The sequence below is a fragment of the Panthera tigris genome, chromosome D3 (assembly GCF_018350195.1).
Source record: "Panthera tigris isolate Pti1 chromosome D3, P.tigris_Pti1_mat1.1, whole genome shotgun sequence".
NCBI lineage: Eukaryota > Metazoa > Chordata > Mammalia > Carnivora > Felidae > Panthera > Panthera tigris.
The window spans coordinates 40,383,521-40,398,380 of NC_056671.1; the positions used below are offsets into that span (position 1 = coordinate 40,383,521).

At 38.3% G+C, this 14,860-nt stretch overlaps 1 protein-coding gene across 1 annotated transcript in view; it reads left to right on the forward strand.

Moving 5' to 3' along the window:
• DLGAP1 (DLG associated protein 1) overlaps positions 1 to 14,860 on the forward strand; it is an 888,408-nt gene that overhangs the window by 832,099 nt on the left and 41,449 nt on the right. Inside the window, exon 9 of the mRNA XM_042963009.1 lies at positions 4,183 to 4,274. Coding sequence (XP_042818943.1) covers positions 4,183 to 4,274 — 92 coding nt within the window. The remainder of the gene's footprint in view (positions 1 to 4,182; positions 4,275 to 14,860) is intronic.

The window sequence follows — 14,860 nt, forward strand, 5'->3', positions numbered from 1 at the left end:
ATAATACAAGAAAAAATATCAAGATTCTTGATATATTTTATCAAATAAACATAATTCTGGGGGTGCCTGGGTGGCTCAGTTTGGCTCAGGTCATGATCTTGTGGTTTTGTGAGAGTCAGGCTCTGTGCTGCCAGCCCCGCACAGCTTGGGATTCTCTCTCCCTTCCCCTCTCTCTCTCTGCCCCTCCCCTGCTTGCTCTCTCTCTCTCTCTCTCAAAATAAATACATAAACTTAAAAATTAAAAAAAAATAGGGGTGCCAGGATGGCTTAGTTGGTTAAGCATACCACTTTGGCTCAGATCATGATCTCCCGTTCATGGGTTTGAGCGTCATGTCAGGCTCTATACTTCAGCATGGAGCCTGGAGCCTGCTTCAGATTCTGTGTCTCCCTCTCTCTCTGCACCTCCCCCACTCGTGCTCTGTCTCTCTCTCTCAAATATAAATAAACATTACAAAAAAATTTTTAAAACATTAAAAAAATAAAGGTGAAATGGTAAAGACATTTCAATTAGATTCAGAAACTAGATCTAGAGTCCTGTTTTCATGTATTTATTCAGCACTATTTGCCTTTATTAGCCAATACACAAAGCAAGAATGTGAAATGAGGTGTAAACATTCCAAAGAAAGAGTAAAAGTGCTTTTATTTGCAGCTAATGCGCATGTCCCCTTAGAAAATCTAATGGAAATCACTGGAAAAATCAGTAGAATTCAGTAGAGTGAAAGAATACAATATAAATACAGAGAAATCAGTAAGTTTTCTATATATCACTGATAAACAGAAAATGAGCCCATCCACATTAGTACCAAAAACTGTAACAGGATTGAGCTTCACAAAGAATGTATAACACTTACCTGAAAACAATCTAAAACCTTCCCTTATATAATACATAAGAGATCTGAATGATTGGAAAACTATGCAATATTCCTGCATGAGAATACCCCATAGTGTAAAGACAGCAATTCTCCCAAAAGTTATACAAAAAAGGGGAACCTGGGTGGCTCAGTTGGTTAAGTGTCCAACTCTTGATCTCAGGTCATGAGTTCAAGCCTCATGTTGGGCTCTGTGCTGGACAGGAAGCATACCAAAAAAACAAAACAAAACAAAAAGGTATACAAAAATTTAAAGAAACTCCAATGTGATTTTTATCACTGGGTAGAAGCTGGGAGAAGGGATTTGACAATTTGATGTTAAATGTATTTAGAAGTTAATACCCCAAAATAACCTAGAAATTGTTTTAAATTACATTAAAAAAAAGAATTACAGGAAGAGTTATGCCATAGAAAATATCAAGATTTATTATAAAATTGACCTAAAACAGGGCTATATACATGTGAACGTATGGGTGAAGTTTGGTAGAACATAAAGTTGGCATCTCAGATCAGAAAGATGAATTAGTAAATAAAAGGAGCCAGATCACTTGATGATCCATATAGGGGGAAAATGTTTAATTTCTACTTTGTTTCTTACACATGGACATTTCCGGAAAATGGATTTTAGAACTAATTATGAAAAGGAAAAATGAAAGCATAAAAGTAAATACAAGAGAACTTTAAAAAATACACTCAGGGTACCATCTCTCTCTGCCTCTCCCTCATGAGCATGCATGCATACATTCTCTCTCTTTCTCTCTCTCTCAAAATAAATAAATAAATTTTAAAAAGGGGTGCTCTTTGGGGCACCTAGGTGGCTCAGTCAGTTAAATGGCCACCTCTTTATTTTGGGTCAGGTCATGATCTCACGGTTCATGAATTTGGCTCAGCATTGGGGCTCAGCACTGTGCTTGAGATTCTCTCTCTCCCTCTCTCTGCCCCTTCTCTCTCTCTCTCTCTCTCTTAAAAATAAATAAATAAAATATGTTTTTAATACATTTAAAAAACAAAAAATATGCTCAGGGGTAAAGAAGGCTTTTCCAAGCCATAAAAGTTTTCACTACATAGTAGTGAACTCACAAATTCTGAGATCCTGACCTGAACCAAAGTCGGACACTTAACCAACTGAGCCACCCAGTCACCCCTCACTACATAGTAATTTTAAGATTCTGTACAATTAACAGCAAAGTTTAAAAGACAAATAATAGGGGTACCTGGCTGGCTTAAGTGGTAAAGCATGGGACTCTTGATCTCTGGGTTGTGAGTTCAGGTTTATGTTGGATACAGACATTACCTAAAAATAAAATCTTAAAAATAAATAAATAAAAGACAAACGATAAACTGGGAGAAAATATTTAAAGTATATATAACCAAGAAAGAGTGATGAAGGGTCATAAGATACAGGCTCTACAAATAAGAAAATTAAAAATAATGGGATCCCTGGGTGGCTCAGTGGGTTCGGCGTCAGACTTCAGCTCAGGCCATGATCTCACCCTTGGTGGGTTCAAGCCCCGTGTCGGGCTCCATGCTGACAGCTCAGAACCTGGAGCCCATTTCAGATTCTGTCTCCCTGTCTCTCTGCCCTTCTGCTCACACTTTGTATGTGTCTCTCCCTCAAAAATAAATAAACATTTAAAAAAATTCTTTTGAAGAAAATAAAAAAGAACTCAGTAGGATAAAGACACAAAAACTAGCAAAGGATATGAATAAGCAATTTACAGATAGAAGCACAAGAGGCCAATAAATATTTTTCACCTGTGATATTAGCAAAAATTTTAAAGTTTGCCATATTTAGTGTTAGTGAATATATAGGAAAATGGATATTCCCATACACCAATTATGGCAAGATGATAAATGCTTTGAAAAGCAATTTGGCAATTAATATCCCTTACTGTTGAACATGCTCCCCACCTTTCTATTTAACATTTCAACTTCCAAGGATTTTTCCCAAACATGTGCACAATTGTTCTAATTGTTCTGATACATGTGCAATATTAATTGTAATACTAGATAATAGCAACAAGGAGAAAATTACCCATGTTGCCCAGGTTGCTTATGTAGTCATTAAAGGGAATATTTATGTAGCAAACAAAAGGCTTGAGATAGAGCTGTATCTACTGCCGTGATCTAATACCCAAAGGATAGCAGTATTAAGGAATAAAGCAAATTGCAGAAACAATATATATAGTGTAACTTCATCTGTATATATTTAGTATTAATAATCAATTACATATATAGTACACATATTAATAGAGGGACAAAAATGCTTCAAAGGCTTGAAAGTGATTCTTGGGGGGCTTTACCTTTCTACGTTATATATTTACATATTTTAATTTCATGTAACTTACATTAAGTTACTTTTATATTTAGAAAAAGAAATCTATTAAATACACAGAAAAAAAAGAAGAAAAGAATCTAATTGCTCTGAATAGTCCTAACATTTATTTCAAATTTAGGTTCGTCATGTAGCTTCTCATTTAAATACAGACACATTTTCAAGACACCTGGGTGGCTCAGTTGGTTAAGTGTCCAAGTCTTGATTTCAGCTAAGGTTTCCTGATTTCAGTCATGGTCTCAAGGTTCATGAGATCCAGCCCTGCATCTGGCTCTGTGCCGACAGGGCGGATCCTGCTTGGGATTCTCTCTCTCTCTCTCTCTCTCTCTCTCTCTCTCTCTTCTCCTCCCTTATTCAAGCATGCTCTCTTTCTCTCTCTGTCAAAATAAATAAATAAACATATAAATAAATAAATAAATAAATAAATAAATAAATAAATAAAGATACATTTTCTATGTGAGCTGTAGTCTATACATAGCTATTTAGGAATCATGGCTTGATATTGAAAGTCAATTTCTTAGTTTAAGGGGGAAAAAATGAAGATACTATACAGTTTATCTTAAAAAGTTGATACCTAAAGCTCTCAATATCAACAATTCTAACTATAATAAATGAAATTTCTTTCTTCTTTTGTATCTTGTTATCTGCAAATTCAAAACTTCCAAGAACACGCTTCTAGGAAGTAAGTATTCCTTTCTAGTGCAGTGTTCACAGGTAAGCACCACTTACAAATCTTAGGAGCCATCATAGACATTTATCTGGGGAGTACACAAAATTTCATTTTACTAAGATCAGCAGAGTCAAAGCACATGCCAACAGCGTAGTGATGGCCCTCATCAAACATATAAATGTTGAATAAAAAGGCTACAAGTCACAAAACATTCCAGCAGTACTGATGTTTCTGACAAAATGTGACATTTGTTTCTCAAGCAAGATGACTAAAATGGGGCACCTCTACTTATTTGATTATTTCTTCAGGTGGATGATGCTGAAGAGCCTGACAAAACAGGGGAGAATAAAGCACCCAGTAAGTTCCAGTCCGTAGGAGTGCAAGTAGAAGAAGAGAAGTGGTGAGTCCATTTGCCTTTGTTCTCTTTCGTCTTGATATTGGCAAGTACGGTACCAGTATTTTCCCCCAAGATAAACCTTCAAGACTCAATGGTATTTTCCATGAACTTTTGGAAGCATTTAGCAGATTCCCTCCTCTGCTTTAATACTGGAGACCACTCAATTTAAGTTTTAGGTAGAATATTAGAGTAAGCACATCACATTCGCATACACATGAACACTGTGTGTAGTACTGTTGTGTTGCTAAACTATTCTTCTTCAAAAAACCTTCCCACTTTGGACTGTAGACTTTTTAAGAGAAGAGGACTTATCTTATTCCTAACATTGAATTTTATCTGCTGTTTAGTATGCATTGCATGATGAAAAAGAAAGGTTGGAAGGAAGGCAAGAAGGCGGGAGGTTAGGAAAGGAGGAAGGAAAGAGAAAATAGAGAAGACCTATCATTATCTTGAACCACCAGTTCTTTTAGATTATTCTTTGAAATAATCTTACTCTAGAGTCTTAATATCTAGAATTGGGAAATTTAGAGTTTCAGAAACTAGAAGGGACTTCTGAGGTCACTACATTAATTTTATGAATGAGAATTTGATCCAGAGAAGTCTGTGAGTTTCTCGATCAAACTGTGAGGTAAGCGATGGGTGGAGCTATGTTTTATTGATACTAGGACCCCAGCTTCTAGAACAGCATTTTGCACATACTGAGCATACAAAATATATTGGTGAATGCAGTAAAACCACAGGGATAGCAGGAGAAAGAGCTCTATTTTACAAATCAGAGTATCATCTCAATTTTGCCACTAACTTTCTGTATGTTGATTGGAAGGAATCAGTTGGATGTCCTCCATCCATCCATCCATCCATCCATCCTATCCATCTATCCATCCAATAACTATCTGTGAAATGCCTCCTACATGCCAGGCTAGATGCAATATAAACTGAGTATCTGGAAAAAGGTCATGCATCCGTTTATGGAAGTGGTGCCATTTTAGAGCCTTCTTGTATTGACACTGCACTTGCATGTAAGAGGTTTTCAACATATGTATATATAACATTTTATATCATTATACCATTTTGGAAGCCCAGAAAGTTGATACAACCATTCTAGAAACCAATACGACAAAAGTCAGCAATAGTTATACACGTATCTGTACCCATTGACCCAATAAACACATTCATGGAGCTATCTTGAGTGAAATTACTCAAAGGAAGGGAAACAATTGCTGAACATTATCTACCATTGTAAGAGAAAAACCATAATTACCAAATGCCATACAATAAGAGAATATTATTTTTGTAAGTTTTAGTACATCACCAACGTAGAACATACAGCTATTAAATGTACTTTGTAAAAAAGATACCGAAATATGGGGAAATCCCCATGATATAATGCTAAGCGAAAAAGTTAAACACGTAATATTTGTGTATTGTCCCTAAAGATGGACGCAGACTGAACCGTAATCTGCAAAGGTGGTCAGTTTAGCAGTGATTTTTTTGTTTTCACTCTAAAATATTTACTGATTGTATCTACTACAAGTCAACCCTCTGACACTTGTTTCCTTTAAGGAAGATTTTTTGAAAATGTAGCTTAAGAGACATGAACAATCAATCTCATGGTAAGAAAACATATTCATCCTTTCCCCACTTGCCCAACTTGCTTGTTTTCCTCAATGGTATGGTGGTTAAGAGCACAGACTCTTGAGCCAGATTACCTAGATTCAAATCCTGGCTGTACCACATACCAACTGGGGGCCTTAATCAAATTAATAAATAGCTTTGTGCCTTGGTTTCCTTATACGTGGTTTCTGGCCCAGCATGCAAGGAATTTACAAGTTATCTCTCTGTCCTAAAAAGTAAAAAGCCGAACAAACTGAAAAAGCCACAGTTCTTTTTAAATCAGTCAGAGAAGCGAGGTCACAGACCAAACCACTGCCCCTCAAATTGGAGACATAGACATACAGATATAGAAAATACTGAAGTAGAAACCCACAAGCTCAAACCTCTTGGGAAGCAGTGCCAGCGTAGGAACACCTAAAATGTATTGACAAATTGCCAGAGGCTCAGTGAGGACACGTCTGGAGTGAAATATTTCAGGGGGACAAGTAATGGGGGGCAAAGGGGGGTACTCCACAGTTTTGTAAGTTACCTCCAAGAGCTCTACCAAGTTGTCACAGTGAATATCAAAGAAAAATCACCTGGGGCTTCCTCTAGCAGAAAGAACAGAAGCCATTTTGAAGATGCCGGAGCATTCTATTCTTAACGAGATCTGCCCTCAGGAGAAACTATTTCACCAGAGCCTAACCTGCTGAAGTCTTAGCAGAGTCTAACCCACCTGGGGGAAGGGAAGGACCCAACTCCTCTAGCCCTTCTCCCTTACATAAGGTGGAGAGAAACTGGAGAAAAGTACTGTTGAAGTTCACAGCCCAGGGGGGCAGGCTTACCAAAAGACTGAGACCTAGTCAGTCAGAATGCTTCCCCTCCCCCACCCCTTACCATCACACTGCTAAAGGGCTATTCACCACAGTTCCTTTTACCCCGGACACCATGCCTACTTTTCAACAATAATTTCCAAGGCATACTAAAAAGTGACAACCACAGTTTGGAGTGACTGAACAAGCATCAGAACCAGAGTCAGAATACAGCAGATATATTGAAATGATCAGATCAGGAATTTTTTAAAACTATGATTAACATGCTAAGTCGTTTAATGGAAAAAGTAGACAGCATGTAAGAACAGATGGATAATGTAAGTGAAGAGATGGAAAATCTAAGGAAGAATAAAAAAGATTTGCTAGAGACTAAAAGTACTGTAATAGGAAGACTGCCTTTAATGGACTCATTAATAGACTAGACACAGCTGAGCAGAGTCTCTGAGCTTGAGGGTATAATAAGAGAAACTTCCAAACTGAAAAGCAAAAAGAGGCAAACTGGAAAAAAATAACACAAAAAACAAAAACAAATTAGGATTTCTAAAACCTATGAGACAATTATAGAAGAGGTAACATATGCATGATGGGAATACCAGAAGGAAAAGAAAGAAAGGAAAAGAAGCAACATTTAAACAAACAGTAACTGAGAATTTCCCCAAATTAATGTCAGACATCCAACCTAGATCCAGGTCTCAGAAAAGCCCAAGTAGGATACATGCCCAATACACTACACCTAGAGATATCATATTCAAAGAAGAAAAAGTCCTGAAAGAAGCAAAAAGAAACAAAAACAAAAAACAAAACAAACAAACAAACAAAAAATCACCACCTTTCCTATTGGGGTGCAAAGATAAAAATGACATGCAACTTTTCCTCAGAAACCATTCAAGTAAGAAGAGAATGGAGTGGAATATCAAATATTTGAAGGAAAAAAAAAACAAACCCATCAGCCTAGAATTCTGTACTCTGCAAAATTATCCTTCAAAAGTGAAGGAGAAATAAAGGCTTTCTCAGACAAAAGTTGAAAAAATTTGTTGTCAGTAGACCAGCCTTGTGAGGAAAGTTAAAAAGTTCTTTGGGAGGGCCTGGCTGGCTCAGTTGGGAGCACACAACTCTTTTTTTTTTTTTTTTTTTTTAGGTTTATTTTACTTATTTTGAGAGAGAGAGAGCACAGGAGGGGCAGAGAGAGAGAATCATCTGGGGCTCAAACTCACAAACTGTGAGATCAAGACCTGAGCCAAAATCAAGAGTCGTACATTTAACTGACTGAACCACTCAGTCACCGCTCTAGCTTACTTTATTGTAAGAATACAGTATATAATATGTTTAACATACAAAATATAGACATAATCCATGAAAAAAAGTAATTGACAAACTCTAGACTTCATTCAAATTTGAAGCTTCTGCTCTTTGACACACACTATTGAGAGAATGAGAAGACAAGCCACAAACTGGGAGAAAATATTTGCAAAAGACACATCTAATAGAAAGCTGTTATCCAAAATATACAAAGAACCCTTAAAACTCAATAATAAGACAAACAACCTGATTTAAAAAATGGGCAAAAGACCAGGGCACTGGGGTGGTTCAGTCAGTTAAGCATCTAACTCCTGATTTCAGCTTGAGTCGTGATCTCACAGTTAGTGAGATGGAGCCCCATGTCTGGCTCTGGGCTGGTGGTGCAGAGCCTGCTTGGGATTCTCTCTCTCCTTCTCTCTGTCCCTCCCCAGCTCGTGCTCTATCTCTTTCTCAAAAATAAGTAAATATAAAAAAAAGTTTTTTTCAAATGGGCAGATGACCTTAACAGGCACCTCCCCAAAGAAGACACATAAGCGGCAAGCATATAAAAAGATGCTCAACATCATATGTCATTAGGGAACTGAAAATTAAAACAACAATGAAATACCACTACTCATGTATCAAAATGGCCAAAATCCCAAACACTGGTAACACCAAATGTTGGTAAGGGAACATTAAGTCTCATTCATTGCTGGTGGGAATGCAAAATGATAGAACCACTTTGGAAAATAGTTTGGCAGTTTCTTATAAAACTAAACATACTCTTACCATACAATCCCACAATCCCTTGGTATTTACCCAAAGGAGTTGAAAACTTATGTTCACACAAAACCCTCACTATAGTGATAGCAGCTTTATTCAAAATTGCAAAATTTGGAAGCAACCAAGACGTCCTTTAATAAGTGAATGAGTAAATAGACTGTAGTACAACCAGACAATGGAATTTTATTCGGCATTAAAAAAGAAATGAGCTGGGGGGCCTGGGTGGCTCGGTCAGTTAAGAGTGCGACTTCGGCTCAGGTCATGATCTCACAGTCCATGAGTTCGAGCCCTGTGTCAGGCTCTATGCTGACAGCTCAGAGCCTGGAGCTTGATTCAGATTCTGTGTCTCCCTCTTTCTCTGTCCCTTCCCCACTCACACTCTCTCTCTCTGTGTCTCAAAAATAAATAAACGTTAAAAAAGTTTTGTTTTGTTTTGTTTTTTAAAGACAGTTGTATGATTCCAACTACAAGACATTCTGGAAAGGGCAAAATTACTGAGATAGTAACAATGATTAAGAGAGAGGGAGGGATGAATAGGCAGAGCACAGAGGATTTTTAGGCCAGCGGAACTACAATGGTGGATACATGTCATTATACATCTGTCGAAACCCAAAGAATGTACCACACCAAGAATGAATTCTCAACTCAACTATGAATTTGGGGTGGTACTGATGTGTCAACATAGGTTCGCCACTATAACAAACATACCACTCTGGCAGGGGATGTTGACAAAGGGTGGGGGGGAGTCTGGGGGTGGGGGAAGGGGCAGAGGGTATATAAGAAATCATTGTACATTCTGTTCCGTTTTGCTGTGAATCTAAAACTGCTCTAAAAAACAAAGCTTATTAATTAAGAACAAAGGAGTGGTAGACAATAGTGTTAACCTCGGAGGGTTTTCCTGGGGTATGTGGTTTAATACGTATAAAACTTTTAGAAAAATACCTGACACATAGGAAGTACCATATAAGTGTTTCCTATTCTATTATGTACCCAGGTAGAATCTCTCTGAAGACTGAAGTCTCAAGAAAACAATTTTACCACCTTTCCTTAAAAAATAAGAGAAAATCGTCTCAATTTTAAAATTTTACTTGAAACATTTCTCCTGCAGCCAACTATTCTGTTTTATCAAATAAACACCCTAACACTTGCCCATCTACAGTAATGCTAAATACTATATTATTTGAACATACCTAACAGCAACCCAAAAATTTCAAATGAGCCGCTTTCATCATGTTTTGAAAAAGTTGAATATTTAATGAGTTACCGAAGTTTGTAGGATGGTCAGTCTCAGTACACTGAGTGGTTTATTTCAAATTCATCCCCAAAAGGTCTGGCAGCCCCAACCTTCCTGCTTAATTTTTCAAAATATACCCTTCTTCAAAGGTCACTTTATAGTTAACCACTGTAAAGTAAATAAGCATTTAAATTGATGTTAATGATTGTTTTCAACCTCTCTAAAAGAAATCCATTGTCAAACAGGGATTACTTATAAATTCTGTCTCTAATTAGGATTCCTTTTTTGCAATTTTGCCGGTAGAATTCATTTAGATAGGATCTTAAAAAAGCAAAATTGGGCATTAGAGATTACCTAGTGACAAGTAAGGGAATTTTTTTCAATTATCTAGTGATAAGGATGAGACTGTTGTTTTCCCGTCGAAAGGCCAATACAATCCATCTCTTCCTTCCCCAAATAGACAGACTGATAAACAACAGTAACCTAACAAAAAAGCTAGAGAAAGAAAATAGAGCCAGAAAAAGAAAGAGATCGTACAAAGAGAGGAAGATTAAAAGGCTTTGTAAGAGGCCAAGCAACTCATTATCACCTTTTGAATCCATCACAATTTAGGAACCAAAACTAACAAAGCAAAATCCGCCTGATTGGTCTCTGAAGGTTAGACTTTTCAATCCAGGTGTTCTTCACTGCTGCACATTCAAACAAAAGGAGTAAGTTAGTAACTCATTAGTAAAGAGTAAAATGCGCTAAGTAACGTCTCTGCTCCGAAAAGAGGAACCTCGATGTCTTGCCGGTGTATTTGCAGACAGCCAAGACATCCTCAGAATGCCATCCACAGTAGATGTGCCACATCCACTCTCCAGGGCTACCTCATGGTGGGGACCGTGCGTTGAGGAATGCCGTCTAAAGGTCACTGGTTTAAATGCTGTGGCAGCGCCCAGCCAGGGATAACGAATGCATGTGGTTTTGAAACAAGATTGCTTCCCTTAAGCCAACGAAGCAATTTCTCATCTCGGTCAAACATTAGCTGTCTCTCTCCAATTCCCGTTTCCCCGGGCGGGCCAGCGACACCGTCCGATGGGATCCACACCGCATACAGTAGTTGTTGACACGCAGGACCGATCCCAAGCAAAGCCAGCAAATCCTCCCAACACCTCCATTCCACCCGCTGCTCTGGATCCCAGTGTCTCCTAGCATCCTGTTCCCATTCTCTCCCATCCTTTTGACTGCTCCCCAGGAATTTGCATGAAGTCTTCCTGTCTTTCAAGCTGATAATTAGCACATCCAGTAAACTAATCCTTCCTATTTACTAAGGTGGAAAAGAGAAGAGGCTCCCAGGGATCTCCCTTTTCCTTCCAAGGAACAATTGTGTATTAACCGTGGTTCATACAATACTTCCTTTCTTCTTTCGCCTAAGACTTTCTTACCCCGCTAGTGACTTTTAACACTGTCACGGCGGACACACAAAAAAAGAAGAATATATTTATTTTCATTTTAAAAGCGGTATGTAAATTCACCTGGAGGAAGAAACAGAGCAACACGCTGACAGTTTATACCTCTCTGACAGGCCTTGGAACGTTGAAAAAACTGTGTGTGTATCTGTGTCTGTGTGTGTGTGTGTGTTAAGCCTTATCTATCTTTTCTATAATAATTGTGCGTTATTGAGTCTAATGATAAGATACTATTTATACATTATGAAAATGTATACATTACAGAAATGAAGTTCCCCATAATTTTATTCATTAACCATGAATAAAGGGATGTATTTTTTACCCATACTTTTTACACGAACATTTTGAAAGTTATTAAAATCATTCTATGCATAAAATTTAGTAATATTTTGGGGCTCCTGGCTGGCTCAGTCGGAAGAGCACGCGGGACTCTTGATCTCAGAGTCATGAGTTTGAGCCCAATGTTGGGTGTAGAGATTACTTAAATAAAAAAAACTTAAAAATAAAATAAAATTTAGTGATATTTTAAAATCAACTAGGAGTGGCTGACTGGCTCAGTCAGAAGAGCATGGATTCTTGATTTCAGGGTCATGAGTTCAAGCCCTACGTTGGATGTAGAGATTACTAAAAAAAATAATAAACTTAAAAATAAAATAAAATGAATTAATGTTATAACAAAAGCTTTCTCATTAACAATTCACAACAAATATTTCTTTTGGTTACACACTATTCAAGAATAAGTATGAATCATAATTTGCTTCCCCTCTCTCGCACTGGTGAATATCTACATTATTTCTAGATTGACTTCTGGTTAAAGATAGTGGAAAAAATACACACATCATCTTTGAGCCCTTCTGAAACTAAATGGCAGTTTAAGGATGTTTTGCTTGTTTGGGCATAAACTGCCCAAAGGATAAAGAGAACGAGGAAAGAGAAAAGAACAGCGATATTTTGGAAGCTGGGAGGCAGACAGAGAGGTGATAACTGACTTCAGCTGCCCAGGGAGAGCAGAATCTGAAGCCAGTGACACAGACACCCAAGATACAATTCAACTTAGCATTTCAGAACCCACAAAAGGCACAGGGCCTAACAGCACTGGCGCTCAGAAAAGTAGGGATGAAGGAGCCAAAAACTGTACCCACAGAGTCAGGGTGACAGCCTTTCTGGCAAAAGACTTTCTGGCAAAAGACTGGAGGTTTCTCTTCTTCAGAGGCTGAAACAAAGAGTCTCAGGTCTGGAGGACAGCAGCACAGTTGAGGGTACCGTTACTATCCTGAAAATCGGGAGATAAGTGAAAATTTATAAACAATGCTGAGGCACCCTGCCGTAAACCTTATGTTCACACTGCTCCCAGAATCCTGGCGGCCAGTCTGATTCCTTCAAAGCAGAACTATGGAATAATCTATCGTGGGGAAACGGGACAGTCCAAGCCCAAGGACCCAAAGACACATTGACATCAGGGATTTTGCAAGGTGAGAGCCCACTGAGATCACCCTACACTGAGGGTCCCAGTGGATATGTCCCTCCCTAAAGCACAGACTTCTCAGGAGGCTTTTACTGTGCCTTTCAAGCATGAGCAGACTGGCTAACAATCAGCAAACTCAGAGCAGAGAAGAGTCATAAAAAAAGAACCAAAAGTTTTAAGGAACATTCAGAAAATTAAAAAGTTATTCCTGAGAGAAAAGAAGGGAAAGGTGGGCAAGGAATACTTCATGACAGAAGTGAATATTGACATGGTCTCTGACAGAGCATCTTACCCTCCTGGGCTACGAGGCAGGCGGGGGAAAGGGGCGGTGAGGTGGGAAGACAAAGAAAAGTGCTCTTAGAAATTAAAAATTTAATAGCACAACTGGAAATCCCCAGAGCAGAGTTGGAAGAGAAATTGAAGAGATTTCCAGACAAAAGCACAAAAGAGGAAAAGCAAAGAAGTAATCAAGGAAACGAGTAGAGTAATTCAACCCAAGAAAGGGGGGAAACGGAGGCCTCAGGATGATGGAGAAGAGAAGTCTCCAGACAACAGTAACAGTTATGCAGCAGGTCTAGGGAGTGACTGGGCCTGATGGAGCAGGTCAGAAGCTCTGTGAAAGATGAATTCAAGAAGACTTGTAGAATACCTGATGTGTTTGTTCCAATGCATGCAGAGGAAACTACACATCTGAGGGTATTTTGAGGATTGAGTAAGTGCTAGGTACATAAAAATTAAGCAAACTTTTAAAAAGGAAAAAAAAATGTGCAGGAAGGAGAATATAATATGGCATAGTGATTTGTTAGGGCTGCTAGAGCGAAGCACCACAGACAGGGTGGCTTAAACAGCAGAAATTTATTTCCTCACAGTTTCAAAAGCTACAAGTCCAAGATCAAGGTGTTGATAGGGTTGATAGGGTTTCTTCTGTGGCCCTTGGTTTGTGGATGGCTGTCTTCCCCCCGTGTCTTCAGATGTTTTTCCCTCTGTGTCTGTCTGTGTCCCTCTTCTTTTAAAGATATCAATCACATTGGATTAGGGCCCACTCATATGACTTCATTTTACTTTAATTAACTCTTTAAAGACCCTGCCTCCGAAACCAGTCACATTCTGAGGTACTGAGGGTTAGGACTGTCATACAGGAATTTGCTGGGGGAGAAGTGCACAACTGAGGCCATAACACACAATCAGCTGTGAATGTTATTTCCTGGTCATAATAATGTAGTCACAAAAAGCAAGTTCTGAAAATTTAATCAAATTTACAATGTAACTATAACAGGAGAATGGAAAAAATAATGACACAGACCAGAAGTGTGTGTGTGTGTGTGTGTGTGTGTGTGTGTGTGTGTGTGTGGGAGAGAGAGAGAGACAGACAGACAGACAGACAGAAACAGAGACAGGGATGGAGACAGAGACAGAGAGAGAATGAGGAGGAAGAGGGAATGACAGAAACAGAGACAGGGATGGAGACAGAGACAGAGAGAGAATGAGGAGGAAGAGGGAATGAGGATGAGGTGGGAAAAATCTAAAGGTTCACCTTTCCTAAAGACAAAAACTAAATAATAAACAAATAACAATATTTGTTATTTAGAGGTAGTATTTAAAAGTAGCTGCCTGTGGAACAGAAAATTATTGCATCACTGGACCAGGGATTCCCATTTTTCCTAGCCAGCCTTGCAGAACTACTTGATATTTTAAAACTGTGTGCAGGTATCACTTTGATAAAAATCAAAAGTGACTGACCAAAATAGTAATGTATAGTACTATGATGATTACCTTTGTGCAACAAGTATTTTTGCTACTTCAGATTATTCCATTTCTGGGTCTAATTTCAAATTTCTGGGTCTAAAGATTTCAAACATTTTTTTAATGTTCTTGATGCCCATTTGCAAATAGCTCCTGAAAAAATCTGCACCACTTTAACTCAGAGGTAGGCACTTGAGGGTGCAAATATC